General features: G+C 41.2%; 1 protein-coding gene across 1 annotated transcript; it reads left to right on the forward strand.

The window, feature by feature from the left end:
• The first annotated feature begins 6,599 nt into the window (after positions 1-6,599).
• Positions 6,600-6,815, forward strand: LOC147464372 (uncharacterized). The gene has a single exon (XM_086509065.1). It carries the CDS (start codon positions 6,600-6,602, stop codon positions 6,813-6,815), a length of 216 nt encoding a protein of 71 aa, XP_086365191.1.
• The last annotated feature ends 8,152 nt before the right edge of the window (positions 6,816-14,967 follow it).

The raw sequence follows: 14,967 nt of genomic DNA on the forward strand, positions 1-14,967 counted from the left end.
ACCAAAAAGGATAGATTAGAACACCTACAGACTCACCCTCTCACAGGACGATTAGTTCTACAGAAACCTAACTTTACCACATTACCATATATGGCCCCTGTTACAGTTTATGAGTCAGTTGCCTCTGACCCAGTGACAGTAATGTATGGTTGCTCAATGCTTATCTAGTCATCTTGGAATACGATTGTCAATGCTTTGGAACAAATGATGGATGCCTCAGCATCCACTGATGAAGTGAACAAGTTGAAAGAAGAATTGAGGATCAGTGTAACAGCAAGTTCAAAAGTTGAAACGGGATATAGGGGAACAACCCTTGCGGCATAGTGTTCTTGAAAATCAGTTAGCCATGACAATTCATAAAATGGGAAGTAAGATGTCAAAGCTTGAATTTGAAAATAGGTAATTAAATGAAAACAAGGCAGCCTGAGAGAGCTGCTGACAGATTTGAGACTATGCTAAGGTTAAAGAGGGTTGATTTCAACACATTGCTGACGAGCCACACTACATTAAAATCCTCTTTAACAAAAAGATACATATACAATAACTTGGCTGATATTCTGAATTCAGAAGGCAATGCCATTTTCAATAAGGATAATCTGAAGGCACTTATAGAAACTATGCAGAGTGATTTGCAGGATAAGCTTTCTGAATATAATAGTGCTTTGGCAAATCAAGCTATTCTAGGGTACCTTGATAAGCATAATAAGCTCGATGAGGATTCTAACAAAGCAGAAGAGAAGGATGAAGAGAGGGAGGGCAAACCAACAGATAAACATGATGATGATGATGATGACTCTCTTCCATCTCCACCTTCAGCATCTGGTGTTGGTGGATCAGCTACCACAGGAGGCAGTCAGCCCAACACATACTAGTCAGTCCAGTACAAGGATCGACAGTTGGGAGATGAGGGGGCTAATGATCAGCAACCAGGTAACACTGAAGACTCCCCAGTACACTAGTCCACAACACAGTTCAGATGTAAAAGGAAAAGCTAAAGCTATGATTGAGACTTTGAAAGGTGATGAGCAACACTCATTACAGCTCATCACACTGAACAAGAGGCTAAGACATCAGCAAGCTCCTAGTACGAGGATTTATCTGGAGGATGATGTTCGTCTTTCTGATCTGGAATGCTTTCAAAGACTATATGATGGTGCCAAAAGAAATGATCCAGCATTGGAAATCAGCTGCTTCAAGAGTGTACCAACTACCTGTACATCCTAGCAGCATCTAGCTACTGGAAAGGGTACCTGAATATGTACTAACCTCTGATGATAAGCTGGTCAATCCACACTGGCAACGACAGTCTACTGCAGAGTTTCATTCCCTAGCCATTGAATTAGAGCTCTTGCTTGGGAACAGGCCTACATATAAATGCATGAAGGAGGTCAGGAATCAACTGAAATAAGTTCTACTGCAAATGCAAATTGCCATAGGAGTCTTAGAATAGAGAGTGGAGGCTATCATAGAAAATCATGCTTCTAGCAGCAAAGGACCTTGGGTTCGAATGATAGTAGGAGAACATGCAACTGCTCTCCAAAAACTTTTTCAGCTGGTTCAAGTCACCAGGAAGATAATGCAACAGGAGAACCAGGCTGTCCTCAAGTTTCTAGAGTTTGTCCCTGATTTCCCATTTCTCCTGTATGCATTGCCTGCTAGAGAGGCTAAGCTGCCTAGGTTTTTCCTAGCTATGTATCCTCAACATTTAGAAACAGTGGATCGTCTCACATACTTTAATATCACTATCTAATGACCTTCAGGACTGGTATGAGCGAGCCACTGTAGAATGGAAAACTTGGCAAACATTGATCAATGATGCTCTCCACTGAATGATGTTAGGGAATTGCAAGAAGCAATGAAGAGAGTCAGAATCTATATCTGACAATGGAAGATTCAGCTCAAAGGTCTCACCAAGATCACAAATCAGCTACTTCAACTTACTGTGGAGTCCTCTAAGATTCTTGAAAAGGATATTACGGCTAAACCAGGGCTAGGACCACAGTACAGAGAAATGGTTGAGATCCTTTTTGAGGCCAGGATCAAACATTAGCCTCTTCCAAAGGGATGGATCCACACAACTTCACATTGTCATAAAGTGGTTAGAACATGTCTGACAAAGGGTAGACGCACGCTGTATGATCCCGACACCAAAACATATAATCCTCTCACGCCGTATGAATTAGAGATGACTACTGAAAGGCGGGATCAGCTTGAGCAGGAGGCCATCTACAAAATTATCCAGAAGGACAATGCTGGCATTGGGACTTCTGAATCACCAACACAGAAGAAGGGCAAGAGGAAGCGGGTTCAGTGGAAGGATACTGGGTAGTTCCATTTCAGAATCAGACAGTGGAGTTTTCCAATGAGGTGCTGGAATTTCTTGGCTGGGCACCCTTGGAATTACAATTATAGGGGTGTCAATCACTCAACAAGCATGAAATATGGCATAAAGCTATCAATACCAGAAGAGCTAGCAGCTCCAGAGGAGTAATATCATGAAGAACATAGGCCAACTCATGAGGAACATCGTCCAACTCAGTAAAGAGCAGATGGGTTTAGGGTTTAGGGTTTGGGCCACAACCAGAAACTCAAATGCATTCCTCAACACCAATTCAAAATCAGGTGGTGGACTTTTTTTCCAAAAATTTTGGAGTTATACCAAAATTCAAGAAAGGAGGGAAGGATGTAGAAGGCAAAGATAGTGCCAGCAGGCGGGAACTGTCTCTTGGAAAGCCGAATAGTGGATCACTCACACGTCAGTAATTACTATGGCAGTTACTACAATAACTTTTGAAAGGCTATAAATAGGACCCATTACATTGTTATCGGGCTTCTTGCTTCTTAGTTCTCTTGGCTTATCACTTATCTCTTCACCTTTAACTTCACTTTGTAATCATTACTGCTGTAATCATTTGAGCTTCAACCCATTACACCTTGTACTGGTTGTCCCTAAACTATGAATCTGAACCTGCAAACACTTTTCCAATAGTCCAGTATGTCTCTCATTTCAGTATACTATTTCAATTCAGATAACTATTTCAGTTCAGTCTCCATTCTCTATTCCAATTTCACTAAATGAACTGACGACTTACTAGTAGACTTAAATTCTAACACTGGAATCAGCTATCTAAAGATATTAGCTCCAATTCCAACTAGCTACCAAATGTTGCTTTGTGGCATTGCTGATTGGGATAAATATCCAAGAAAAAAAGGAATGGAAACTCTTTCTTGTTTGGGTTATTTGCTTGCTTTATATTTTTCTAAATTTCCTTTCAATGAGCACTACCAGTATGGGAAGCAAATGCGTGCTTCTCATAGTGTTTTATTTGAGTGATGTATGTGGCCACATGGTGACTCAATCTCTTGGTGGCACATTGTATTTTGTGACGTTCATAGACTATTCCACACGCAAATTTTGGGCTTATGCATTGAAGTCAAAGGACTAGACATTCTCTTGCTTTAAGAGATTCTTTTCAAGTGTTGAAAAACATCTAAAGGTTGTACATTCAGACAATGGTGGAGAATATATTTCCAAAGAGTTTGTTGACTTCTATGCATGAAAGGTCCCATCCCAAACAATGTTGCCGAGAGAATGGATAGGATGATTCAAGAGACAATCATGTCTATGTTATCACAAGCAAGCCTAACACAAGGTTTTTGGGTAGAAGTGGTTTACATAGTGGTCTATTTGATCAATAGATCACCACATGTATCATTGCAGTTTTGTGTGTTTGAGGAGTTATGGTCAAGACATAAAAAGTTGTATGAAAAACTCGAGACATTTGGTTTTGAAGCTTATGCACATGTTTCTCAGGAACTGGCATTCTAAGCTAGATTCACAATCTTGAAACTGTATCTTTATTGGCTATGGATTGGATGGCCAATTTTTATATCGTTTGAGTCAATCCGTTATCAACAGTGATGATGTCTTCAAGGAGACTAAGATGTACATGCAATCAGTAAAAGAGTTTAAATCTAGAAGGTTACATTATTCAATGTATCACCTCCTGTGTAGACAACTCAAGAGCCTATCATTCCGCAAGTCAATGCTCTAGATGATAGAGTTATTGAGAAAAAGAGCTACTGAGAAAACTAGTACCAGTCAGCCAAGGAGACCTTAGAGAGCCTCACATTTGCCAGAGCAATTCATTCATGGAGTGGATTTTGTGTTGTTGATAGATAATAGTGGTGAGACTTCCTATTACAAATAGGCCATGGTAGCCAAGGATAAGACTCAATGGGAACTTGCAATGAAAATTGATTTGTCTAGGATTGAAAAGAACTAACTTGGATTTGGTTCCATTGTCAAAAGGTAAGAAAGCATTACCTTGTAAATGGGTCTACAAACAAAGATTGCATCCAATGTTGGGAGATACAAAGCTCGGTTAGTAGTTGAGAGATTCAAGCAAGAATATGGCATAGATTTTGATGAAATATTTTCTCCAATGGTCAAGATGGAAACACTGAGATTTTTGCTTAGATTAGTTCTATAGAGGAGTCTTACCGTATCCTGAGCGATATTTTTCAAGCAAATACAAATCCGAGAAAATAATTAAGAAAGCACATAGGTTTTTTTCATGAGTGTGCACATGAATTGATGAAGCACTACTCTTAAGTGGTTAGAAGGGATTACAGGAATTATATCCAATAATCTATCCTTCTTGGATGAAACCATATCAAGGATACACGTTGACCAAACACTATCTGCTTCCTTCTATTTGCCTCTATATCTACTTTGCTTTGTTGACTCTGACTCTATAATGATGTATGGAAGCATCCTACTCTTAGGGAAATATTTGCTTGGTCTATTGTGACTGATAAAACCTTGATCTCCTACGATTGGTATGTCTCTCATCATCCTATAGGGTAATCCCTCTTGATGGCCCATCATATGAAATTTAAACCACAATCCTTTGCAGGTATAGCACTTCTACCATAGTTGAGAAGAATTATCTTTATTGCAATCAGTCTATCTTTGATGATCCTCCCCTAGCACAATCCCTCGAGAGATGGCCATCATATATCACCTATTTGTCTCCTATTTGTTCCCTTTGGCTTTGCAGTCCCAAGACAAATGAACCCACATCTTCCTTGAGGACTTCAATGGTGTCAAGGAAGCTAATAAGTTTTAGTCATTGCACTATCCGCTGTTGGTGGACGATTAATTAGGATGATTGAGGTTGCTAGAGATCAAAGATTTTTCCAAGAAAAAACTATCCAAAAACTGATCGTGTGACCATCCCTTTAACTAGCATGTCAAGATTCTTACAAACAACTACTACTAAGTGGGCTCAACATTGTAGGTTGACTAACAAATTTCAAAAAGTTGTAGGCCATAAAAAACTGATAACTCAACAAATCCAACAACATGTAGCTTTGATTCCACCAATGGAGAGCTCCCTCCAGACCCACCTACGCCTCGCTTGATCTTAGACCCTGCGGGGAGAGAGAGAGAGAGAGAGAGAGAGAGAGAGAGAGAGAGAGAGAGAGAGAGAGAGAGAGAGAGAGAGAGAGATTCTTTTATCGTCCTCAGAGGTCAAATATGACCCATGGGACCAAAAAACGGGCATACAAAAGCATTCCTCTAACAAAGACGGTGTCAAATTTACGACAAGCAAGGCAAGTGTGGCAAGAAAGAAAAGTGAGGGGAAGAAAAATTATTGGGGGTGTTTACAGAAAAATTGCAACACATGTCGCTTATGTGATAAAGGTGGCCATGGAAAAAAAAAGGGGGGGGGGGGGGGGGGGGGGGGGAGTATCCAAGAGGATTCTATGGGGCATTTTGTGCTCAAAACTCCTCAATGATGGCTCTACCACCACGGTAGACGGCCCATTTACCTGCAGCCCGTGCTTCTCTTACTTTTTGCAACTCTTGTTTTTTCATCTTGAGTTGCATGGGCGTTAGAGCTTCACTAATCTGGATGGTTGTACCCTTCAAAAGGTGAGCTTGTTTTAGGAGTGTCTACGGTGCTCTTTGGTTTTGAAGACAAGGCTCCCTTGGTTGGTGTGGTGGTCACAGTGTACACACTCGATGGTCAAGGTATTGAACTTGATGGGTTGGATGGCCTTGTTGAGCTTGACTAGTGTGTCAGTAAAGTTGTCGCCCTCTTCCCAACAAGTGGAGGGCAAGCCACCAATGCAAACGGTCAATGCAAGACCTTTGCAACGGCGGCACTCTTGCGAGCACTCCTCCACTTTGAAGGAGACAGCGGCAGCATTCTCTTGGATTTGAATGGCTAATGAGGCCACATTTTGGGTAAATGTGTGCTCTAACTCCTTGGCCTTGGCTAAAATGCGATATGTCTCTACTTGTTTTTGAGATTCGAGAGACTGGAGTCGGGCTTCGAGGGCAGTGAGGTGCATTTTGAGCTCAACATTCTCTACCTTCAACTCCTTGAGTTCAGGTTGGATGCAGTCCAGTGGATCCACCCGAGGGGGGACCACAAAGGATCGAGTGTGTCTTGGTGTCGAGGGTGCTCCTCTGCGTTCTGCCATGGAACCTACAATAGTGCAGATTTGACTGTGCGATCCCTTTGATTATCCCTTCACTACGCGGGAAACATCCTTTGTGATGTAAACATGGCTGGCAGGATGTGTCGATGGCAGAGTTGGGATCTTTCGTCTGCATAGCACAGAGGGTTGCTGCTATCGGGTACACAGAGCGGGCTCATAGGGCTACGGGGTCGCAAGGCGATGGGGTTGCAGGGCTACGAGGTTGCCTCAGCGAGGTGGGTGGGTGTGGCTATGGAGCAGCCATGGGAAGCCAGGTGAAACCCTTGCACCCAGCAGCTGCTGCAAACAAGGTTAGGGTTTGACAAGAGGAAGCTGCAGGGTTTTGATGTTAGGGTTGAGAGAGAGAGAGAGAGAGAGAGAGAGAGAGAGAGAGAGAGAGAGATGAAATTAAATGATATATTAACGTCTTCAAGGGGCCAAAGTGACCTATGAGACAAAAGAGTTTACAAATGGTGAATCTGATACAATGTCTGTGTAAAAGACTGAAAACTGAAAAGTGAAAAATTAAAACTGAACTGAGCCAAAGTGAAATGGAATGAAATGGAATGGAATGAAATGAAATGAAAATGAAATGAATTGTAAATTAAATGAAAGGCTAAGATGCTAGAATTAATATCCTATCCTATGATATCCATCATCGATCTTTGGTGGAGCTCATCAATGTCCTCCTCGGTGATACTCTTAATGGGCGTCTCCCATGTCGTGCCAGAATAGTCCGAATTCTCTGGTGCAGCTTCAATTGAGGTCTCAATGACCCTCGCAATTGTGGGTGTCTAGATTTCCCCAGCTCAGTGGCACTATCAATCAATGTACCTCTGGTATAGGTGGACTTTGAAGTCTATTGTGATGCATGCTCACCTGAATTTCACGCATGTAGTTTGAAAAAATCAGTGATCTCCCTCTGTGAGTGTCTCCTATTGTCTAGTCTCCTCAAGAAGCTCTGGGCCTATGTCTGCTCAGTGTTGGGGGATATGTGTTCAAAACATGAGCCGAGAAGGCACCGGGCCTCTAGCTGTGGGAGGTGAGAGAGAGAACAAGAAAAACAGATACATATGGCTTTGGCAATCACCATAGTCTTCAATTAATCAATTCAAGCTTTCAGTACAATGTAATTGGTAGCCAAGGTGGGCTATTAGTAGTACCGTCACTCGGATCAGCTGAAAATAAGAGTTTAAGCTCCCTTTTTACAAAATTAACCGGGCCGTTAACAACATTGGGAATTAAGATGATGATTAATCAACCTTCGGACTAATGTCGATGAAGAAAATTTTTGCCTGCCGCTTTACCATAGCTCTGATTGCACTTGGATTTTGCAAACTTAAATTTTGCTCACTGCCTCAATCATCATCCTTTAATTATTGTCAACTATTTTGTAGCTTCTTGCTCTGTGTGCTTTGCACTGCAATAATTATCACTTACAACTACAACCCCTTCGTGCATTCTCCTCGCTTCCCACTTCAAGCTTTCCCTTGTTTATGTAACCTTTGAGTCCTTCTCCTCAATGCTTTGGCTTGAGAGAGAGAGAGCCCTTATTCGAATCGGTAACCCTCCTTGCTCTCCTCTTGATTACTTTTTTTTGCTCCCTTCCTTTGCTAACCGAGGACGACGAGAGAGAGAGCTTCTCCCTTTTCTCCTAACCGAGGATGAGAGAGAGTGAGAGAAAGCTTGAGAGAGCTTTTCTTCCTTTGCTCCAGTAATACCCTTCTTCTGCTTCTCTTTGTTACCCTACTCCTCTCCCCTCATTCACTTGTTCCCCCTTTTAATAGCCCTCCCTAAGCAATGATGGTGCCGTCATTGCTAGGGGCATAAAAAACCTCCCATGATGACGTGGCAAGGCGGAGTCGACCTGCATGATTTTTGCCAAGAGAAGCATCAAACGGAGTGCGAGGGCCTACTGGGTGTTTTTCATCTCTTGGCCGTGCTCAACTGAGCTCCTTGTTGCCCAGTGCGAGCCCTTCTCCTTACTCTTGCGCTACTCAGTCTCACTGCTCTCGCCATCACCCATGCTTTTCTTCCCCTTGGCTTATGATTTGGTGGACGGCCACTTGGTTGGCACCCCATTTGGTCTTAAGCTTGGTTAGGGCACCAAATTTGGCATACATATCGTCCAATGCAATGCCAATCTCAACAACTTCCTCCAGCAGCCCCGTCTAACAATCTCATCAGGAATTCTCTCACCTTGGATAAATCCGGTAATCAATTCGCTCCATGAGAGGACATTTTGGACAAAGAGCTCATCAAGAACTTTTTGTGCTTCGTAACTAACGGCATACATAACCACATTTGGCATACATGCCGGCATCAAGGCTCTCATTAGCCCTAAACTGACAATATCATCATGATTTCGTTTTCCCATCAGTGTCTCCTGCCCTCGAGATGTAAGTACAAGTGATTGGCTTTGGAGAAAGGCATTCCCCTCGCATCTGGTTAAATTTCCTAGAGCTTCCTTACTGCAACTAGGCTAGGTATATCTTGCAATCATTGTTCTTCATAAGATGAAATTCCCCAAATTGGTCAAAGTCAAAAATTCCCAGATGGCACTCCGACCAAGCGGGCCAGTCTGGTATAGAATCGGCCCCCGGTGAATCTTTAACTGCCCATATCTTGGCAACCGTAACTCCGATCACTGATATGAAAAGATCAACGCACTCCACAAAGTGAGCACTTCAGGCCCATGCATTCATTTCATTTATGTCCCCTTAGCTGTAGTTGCCGAATCAAGTACGGATCTGCAATTGACTTAAACTTCAAACTGTCATAACTTTTGCATCGTAGCTCCAATCGACGAGCCATAAAGACAGGTCGATAGAGCACTTCAAGCGCTACAATTTTGTATCATAAACTCCCATTTGTTCTCACTTCGAGCATACTCCTTTTTAGCATCATTAAGGCATTTGTTGACCCTCTAAAGCCGCAGAGCTGGCATACATTAATCGTAAACTAGCTTGTTAGCAAGCATTGAACATTGTCCATTAATCAGGTAAGCTCCAAATAATCTCGATGTGTATTTTTGTGGAATCTTTCTTAGCATGGGAACGGAGATGCACGACAACAGCTCTAATAAAAATAGCCCAAGGCATCTCTGATCTTGGTATCTCATAACTTTGGCTAGTGGTCCAAAACCTGTTAGGAAATAAGACGTAGCTAAATAGATAATTGAGTAGATTACTTAATGGAGAGAGACAGATTTATATACACGAGATTATAGAGTAGAGAGAGAGAGAGAGAGAGAGAGTACACACGATATACGTGGTTCACCCAATGTGGGCTACGTCCACTGGAAAGCAGCCACTGAATGGCTTTAGTACTTCAAAACAAGAAGTAGTTTACAAAGGGATTATACCCTTAATGGAGCTCCCGCCTTGCTTCACTCTCACCACCTCACACTCACCTTGTTGCATCAACTTCACACTATGAAATTTGTGTAGAAATGGCCTCCTTTTATAGGCCAAAAGGGCTGCCCTCTCTTATGAGAGACAGCCATGTGTAGCCGCCCTTGTGCGAATAAGTCCAAATCGGACCCTCCAATCCGCCCATGTGTGGCCGCCCTTGAGAAGACAAGTCCGCTTTTGAATTCGGCCACCGGCCATTGAATTCGGCCACCGGCCACCGGCCACCGGCCATTGACTTCCGACCATCGGCCACCGGCCATTGACTTCCGACCACCGGCCATTGGCCATTGACTACCGGCCAACCGACCGGTTGTTTTCCGACCACTTTCCGTCCGCCGTCCAGCCATAATATTCCGGCGAAAAAGAATATTCCGTCAAAAAAAAAAAGTCTCGAGACCTCCGCCCCCGAGGCCTTTAAAGTTGCCCCTGATTCTTGTCCGTGAAAATTTTGGTTTCCGGTGAGTGATTTTCCTTCACGCACGATGGCTTCTCCTCATAATGGGGGCGTTACAAATGTGCGCTTTTACCACAGAAAATTACAAGGGTAAATCAGGCTCCATACTTAACAAAACCCTCTCTGAATAAGCAGTGGAAACATCCTCGTATCTCACAGTGTCTGGGAGCTTCCTTACTGCAACTAGGCTAGATGGGCATATCTATCTCTAGGGAAATCCGAGATACTCGCATGAAAGAAACGTATCTGGTGAGTGTCTCGAGGACCATTGGTGGAGTAGTGAGCTCTCCAGAGATAATCTCGTGTGGTTCAGAGGGATTGGCCCTAATCATCCGAGAAATCATAGATACCAAAGGCCTTTCCATGCACTTCCATCCATCGGTATTACCAACCCGCTATGGCGGTCCACTGATGGCCCCCATATCTGCACCCCATAAAGCAAAGTTGATGTGATCAAGGTATCTAAAAGTCATAGTTTTGTTCGAGGTTCTTGAAACTAAACCTGCGAACACATCCTCTCCATCTTTCCTAAAGCCGCATACGCTCTCGTTAGCCTAGTCTTTGCCGCTCTCCTCAAAGAAAACATTGGTCCACTACCACACTAAGGTAAGTGTATGCATCTGTATACTCCAATGTCTCCTAACCATATGCAAAGGTAGGTGCAGATCACCTGACCCACTATGGTGTGGTGTTGAACACCATAACCTTGGTCTTGCCAAGGTTCACCAATAAGCCACTATGACTAGCAAATGTGTGCAATGTATCCAAATGTTGTTGCATTCCCTTTGGTGAATTTGAGATCAATACAATATCATCTGCATATGGTAACAATGAGATTCAGGTCCCTGCTAACTATGCTCCTCTGTCGCCTCTCCTCTCTATGTATTCTCAAACCTCATCCACATAAATACCAAATAAAGTAGGGGAGAGTGGACAACCCTGTTTCACCCCAATAGTGGAGTGAAAAACTTCACACACACCCTCATGAGTGCGGACCTGATCCACAATTGTCCTATGCAGGGCCATGATCCCCCAAATCATCTATGTGGGTACACCCATCTCCTGTAACATGCGCATCAGTCGAGCTATAGGGACTGTGTCAACAGAAGTCCACAACGTGTAGTAAATGCTCCTACCATGTGATATGCCCTCCTCAATAATATCTCTAAGTGTTAATATGTGATCAAGAGTGGAAAAACCTCTCCTGGTAAAACTGAGTCAATGTCAATTAACAAAAGCTGCTAAAGACCGAAGATGTACGAATGCACATCGAGGATGAATACAAAGAATCAGTAAAGATTGGAGTTACACATTTTTCACATTTTTCCAAAATGGTCACGTATTGTAAATTCATGAATTATTTCAAGCCATTGTAATATTTTAATGTGTTACGCGCACAATGGGAGTTCCAAGTTGTAAATAATAGGTCACTTACTATGCTTAGGTTGCAGATTCAGTAAGTGGTGAGCCCTAAAGGCCTTGGGCACCCGGACATTGCGTATTTTTAACCTACGTATATAAGGCAGTGTGTAAAAGAAATTAGGGTTCTCAAGTCATTGGTTGAGAGCACTCTTTGGTGAGAGCTCTTGAGGTGTGTGGCTATGGAGTCCTTGAGCTTCTCCTTGCTCATTAGACTTGATTAACACTAATCAATGATTCATTCTCTCTCATTATGCCTCTCTCTTTCCTCTAATGATTTCCTATGATGCTTAGATTAGCTAGATCTTAACTAATTAGTGGTTAATTCCTCTCTAATCTTGTGTGATTTTCCTCTTTTGCTTGTGTGTGCATGTAGGTTTGATTGGAGTGTGGTGCTCGATAGATCTATGTGTATGTGCTTGCGATTAGTGTGTTGCATAATAGGATTGTGCATCTTACAATCATAGTGTGTGTGATTGGGTTGATTGGAGGTGAAGAGAAGTGGATATGGAGATTGCTCTTCATTGCGGCTTAGCTCCTCCATAGGCCGAAAAGCTCACCTCGTAGAGTTGACCATTTGTGTTGCAACGATTAGCTCACTAACCATGTGAGTGTTTCCATGCCCTAGCCGGGTAGCTCATCCCTCCGGATTGATAATTTTGTTGGTCATTGGAGCTATTGCAACGATGGGACCCCCAACATTTGGCACCGTTTCCGGGGACGATGGCCTACGCTAGTGTAATTGTCTCATAAACGAATGCGTTCCCTCACTAATTTCACTTGTGGGTTTATGTTTTTGTGGATTTTGAATGTGTGTGCATGAAGCATTGTGTTCATAATTCCCTAATGTGTGACCATATCTTGCCAATTGTGTGTTTACACACTCTAATTTCTCACTAACCCTAGCTACTTTGATTAATTTTTGCTAATTTACTAATGTGCTATGAAGGATTGGAGCATTCGACCATTCAATTGATCTTCAACGGAAAGGTAATTAAGGTGATATTCTGAACCTCCCTAGAATCTAGAGATGTGTAGAATTGAGTAGAGATCCCACCATATTGATGCAATGTAATGCAATGCAATGTGGATTGAAAATTTTATGATTTTTCGTTTTCATGCCGTCGTAATGCCAAAAAAATTTAGAATTGGTGGCGCACGAATTTGATAAGTTTCAATTGCTAATTGGTGAATTTGTATTACTAATTGGGTGCCTAATTGAGTTAATTGCATGTTTGGATGGTCAATTTCAAGTGTGTGCACTAAAATCAAGTGTGTGCACATTCTAATTGAGTGTGTGTATGCTAATTTTAGGTGTGTGTGCATTATTTTACCCATGTTTGAGTACCTAGAAATCAATGTGTGCGTTATGATTTTTGAATTGTGATGATTGATGTGTGTTGTGCTGATGCCCAACTAATGATTTGTGAAATCACATTGCAAATCCGACAAGTTTAACCCTTTTGTATGCGCACTTAAAGATTGGTAAAAACTGCCAATTTTTTAGTGTGTATGTGTGTTTAAAAAGTGTTAAATTTGCATGATTGATTCATATTTTGATTGCATAATTGATGTGTGTAATGATTAAATGCTGTATTTTGGTGCTCAAAACAGGGATTTACACACTCTAATTACGTCAATTTTTTACCTAACTTTGTCAGTAATTTTATCGGTTTAATTGCTTAGTCTTGATTTTATTGATGAAATTAATTGGCAATTGAATTGATGTGATTTTAGCAATTTTATTTGGCTGCACTATTCCTCAATATGTGGAGAATTTGCATAAATTTTTTGGGTATTTTTTGGATAATTGTTTTGGTAATTTTTTCGATTTTTGGGTGATTTTTTATGCGTTTCGGCTAATTTTTGACCTAAATTCGGTTTTTTTCGGTTCCCGAGCGTGCCTTTCGGCGCATGGACTTTCCTCATCGGATAGAGCTTTGCGTCTTTTGGGATAGTTTCCTACAATGCTAAAGTAATCTTCTTCTTCTTTCTTCTTCCGCTTTCGTCGTCGTTCTTATGCTTCGTGACGTGTGAACCCACCCTTACACACACAACACACAAGCTACAAGAAGACATTATAAATTTTTGGAAAAAAAAAGGGACCTACTTGTCTTCTTTCTCTCTTTCCTTAACGGTTGTGGAGCCTGGCCTTTTGTCTTTACCCTTTTATCTTTTTGCTTTTTTTTGTGTCATTGACTTTTGTATTGATTCATTTCATTTTGTTTCAATTTCATTTCGTTTTCTTTTCCTTTATATTTCATTTCAATTTCAGTTTCTTTTTTTCCTCACTTTCATTTCATTAATTTGTATATTAGTTTAAAATATAATTTTTTTAATTAAAAAAACACAAAAAAAACCCATTAAAAATCATAAAAACAATAAAATTTTCAAAAACCCAATAAAAAATCAAAAAAAGAGTTAGAAATTTATTTTAAAAATAGAAAAAACATTAAAAAAGGAAAGTTAAAAAAAAAATCACAAAAAAAACACGTAGAAAATCACAAAAAAATAAAAAGCATTTACAAAATCTTAGAAAACCCAAAAATCTCACAGATAAATCATAAAAATAGTAAAAAATTCTCAAAAAATCCACAATCGTCCAAAAAAACAAAAAAAATCAAAAAAATTACCAAAAGTGCCAGTAAAGATAGAAAAAGCAAGAATGAGCACGAAAAAAGTCAGAAATAGCCACAAATCGAGCAAACACCGCACATCGAGCAAACTGTGCCGAAGCAAATCCGAATAGCTGGAAAAAGCTGAAAACAATCAATCCAAAGCCGTGAGAAACAAACAAATTTTTAAATTTGTCAAAATCAAGCTAAAAATCGATAAATCACGGGGGATTGTAGATTAATCTGTTAAAGGCCCAGTTTTTCATCGTTTCAAAAGGTTGCAATCAATTTTGAAACTTTCGAGTTAGAGATAATCAACTCTTGTGAGATTGAAGAGCTGTCAACTGCAAAAGTGCTTTGACACAAGCAGTTTTATCAAGCCGTGCAGGAAACTGAAAGGTTTTGTACATGGATTCAAATCAAACCGAGAATTTAAGTACAGCAGAGCATGCTAGTAGCAGTGGCAACACATGCACAACTGCAATAGAGCAGATTTTGCAGTTATATGGCTACAATGGAGACAAAGTGTTGTACACAGATTCAGAAGGTCATAGATATCTAATGAGCAGTAAAA

Source organism: Adiantum capillus-veneris, chromosome 1, assembly GCF_014529385.1.
Source record: "Adiantum capillus-veneris isolate H3 chromosome 1, ASM1452938v2, whole genome shotgun sequence".
NCBI lineage: Eukaryota > Viridiplantae > Streptophyta > Polypodiopsida > Polypodiales > Pteridaceae > Adiantum > Adiantum capillus-veneris.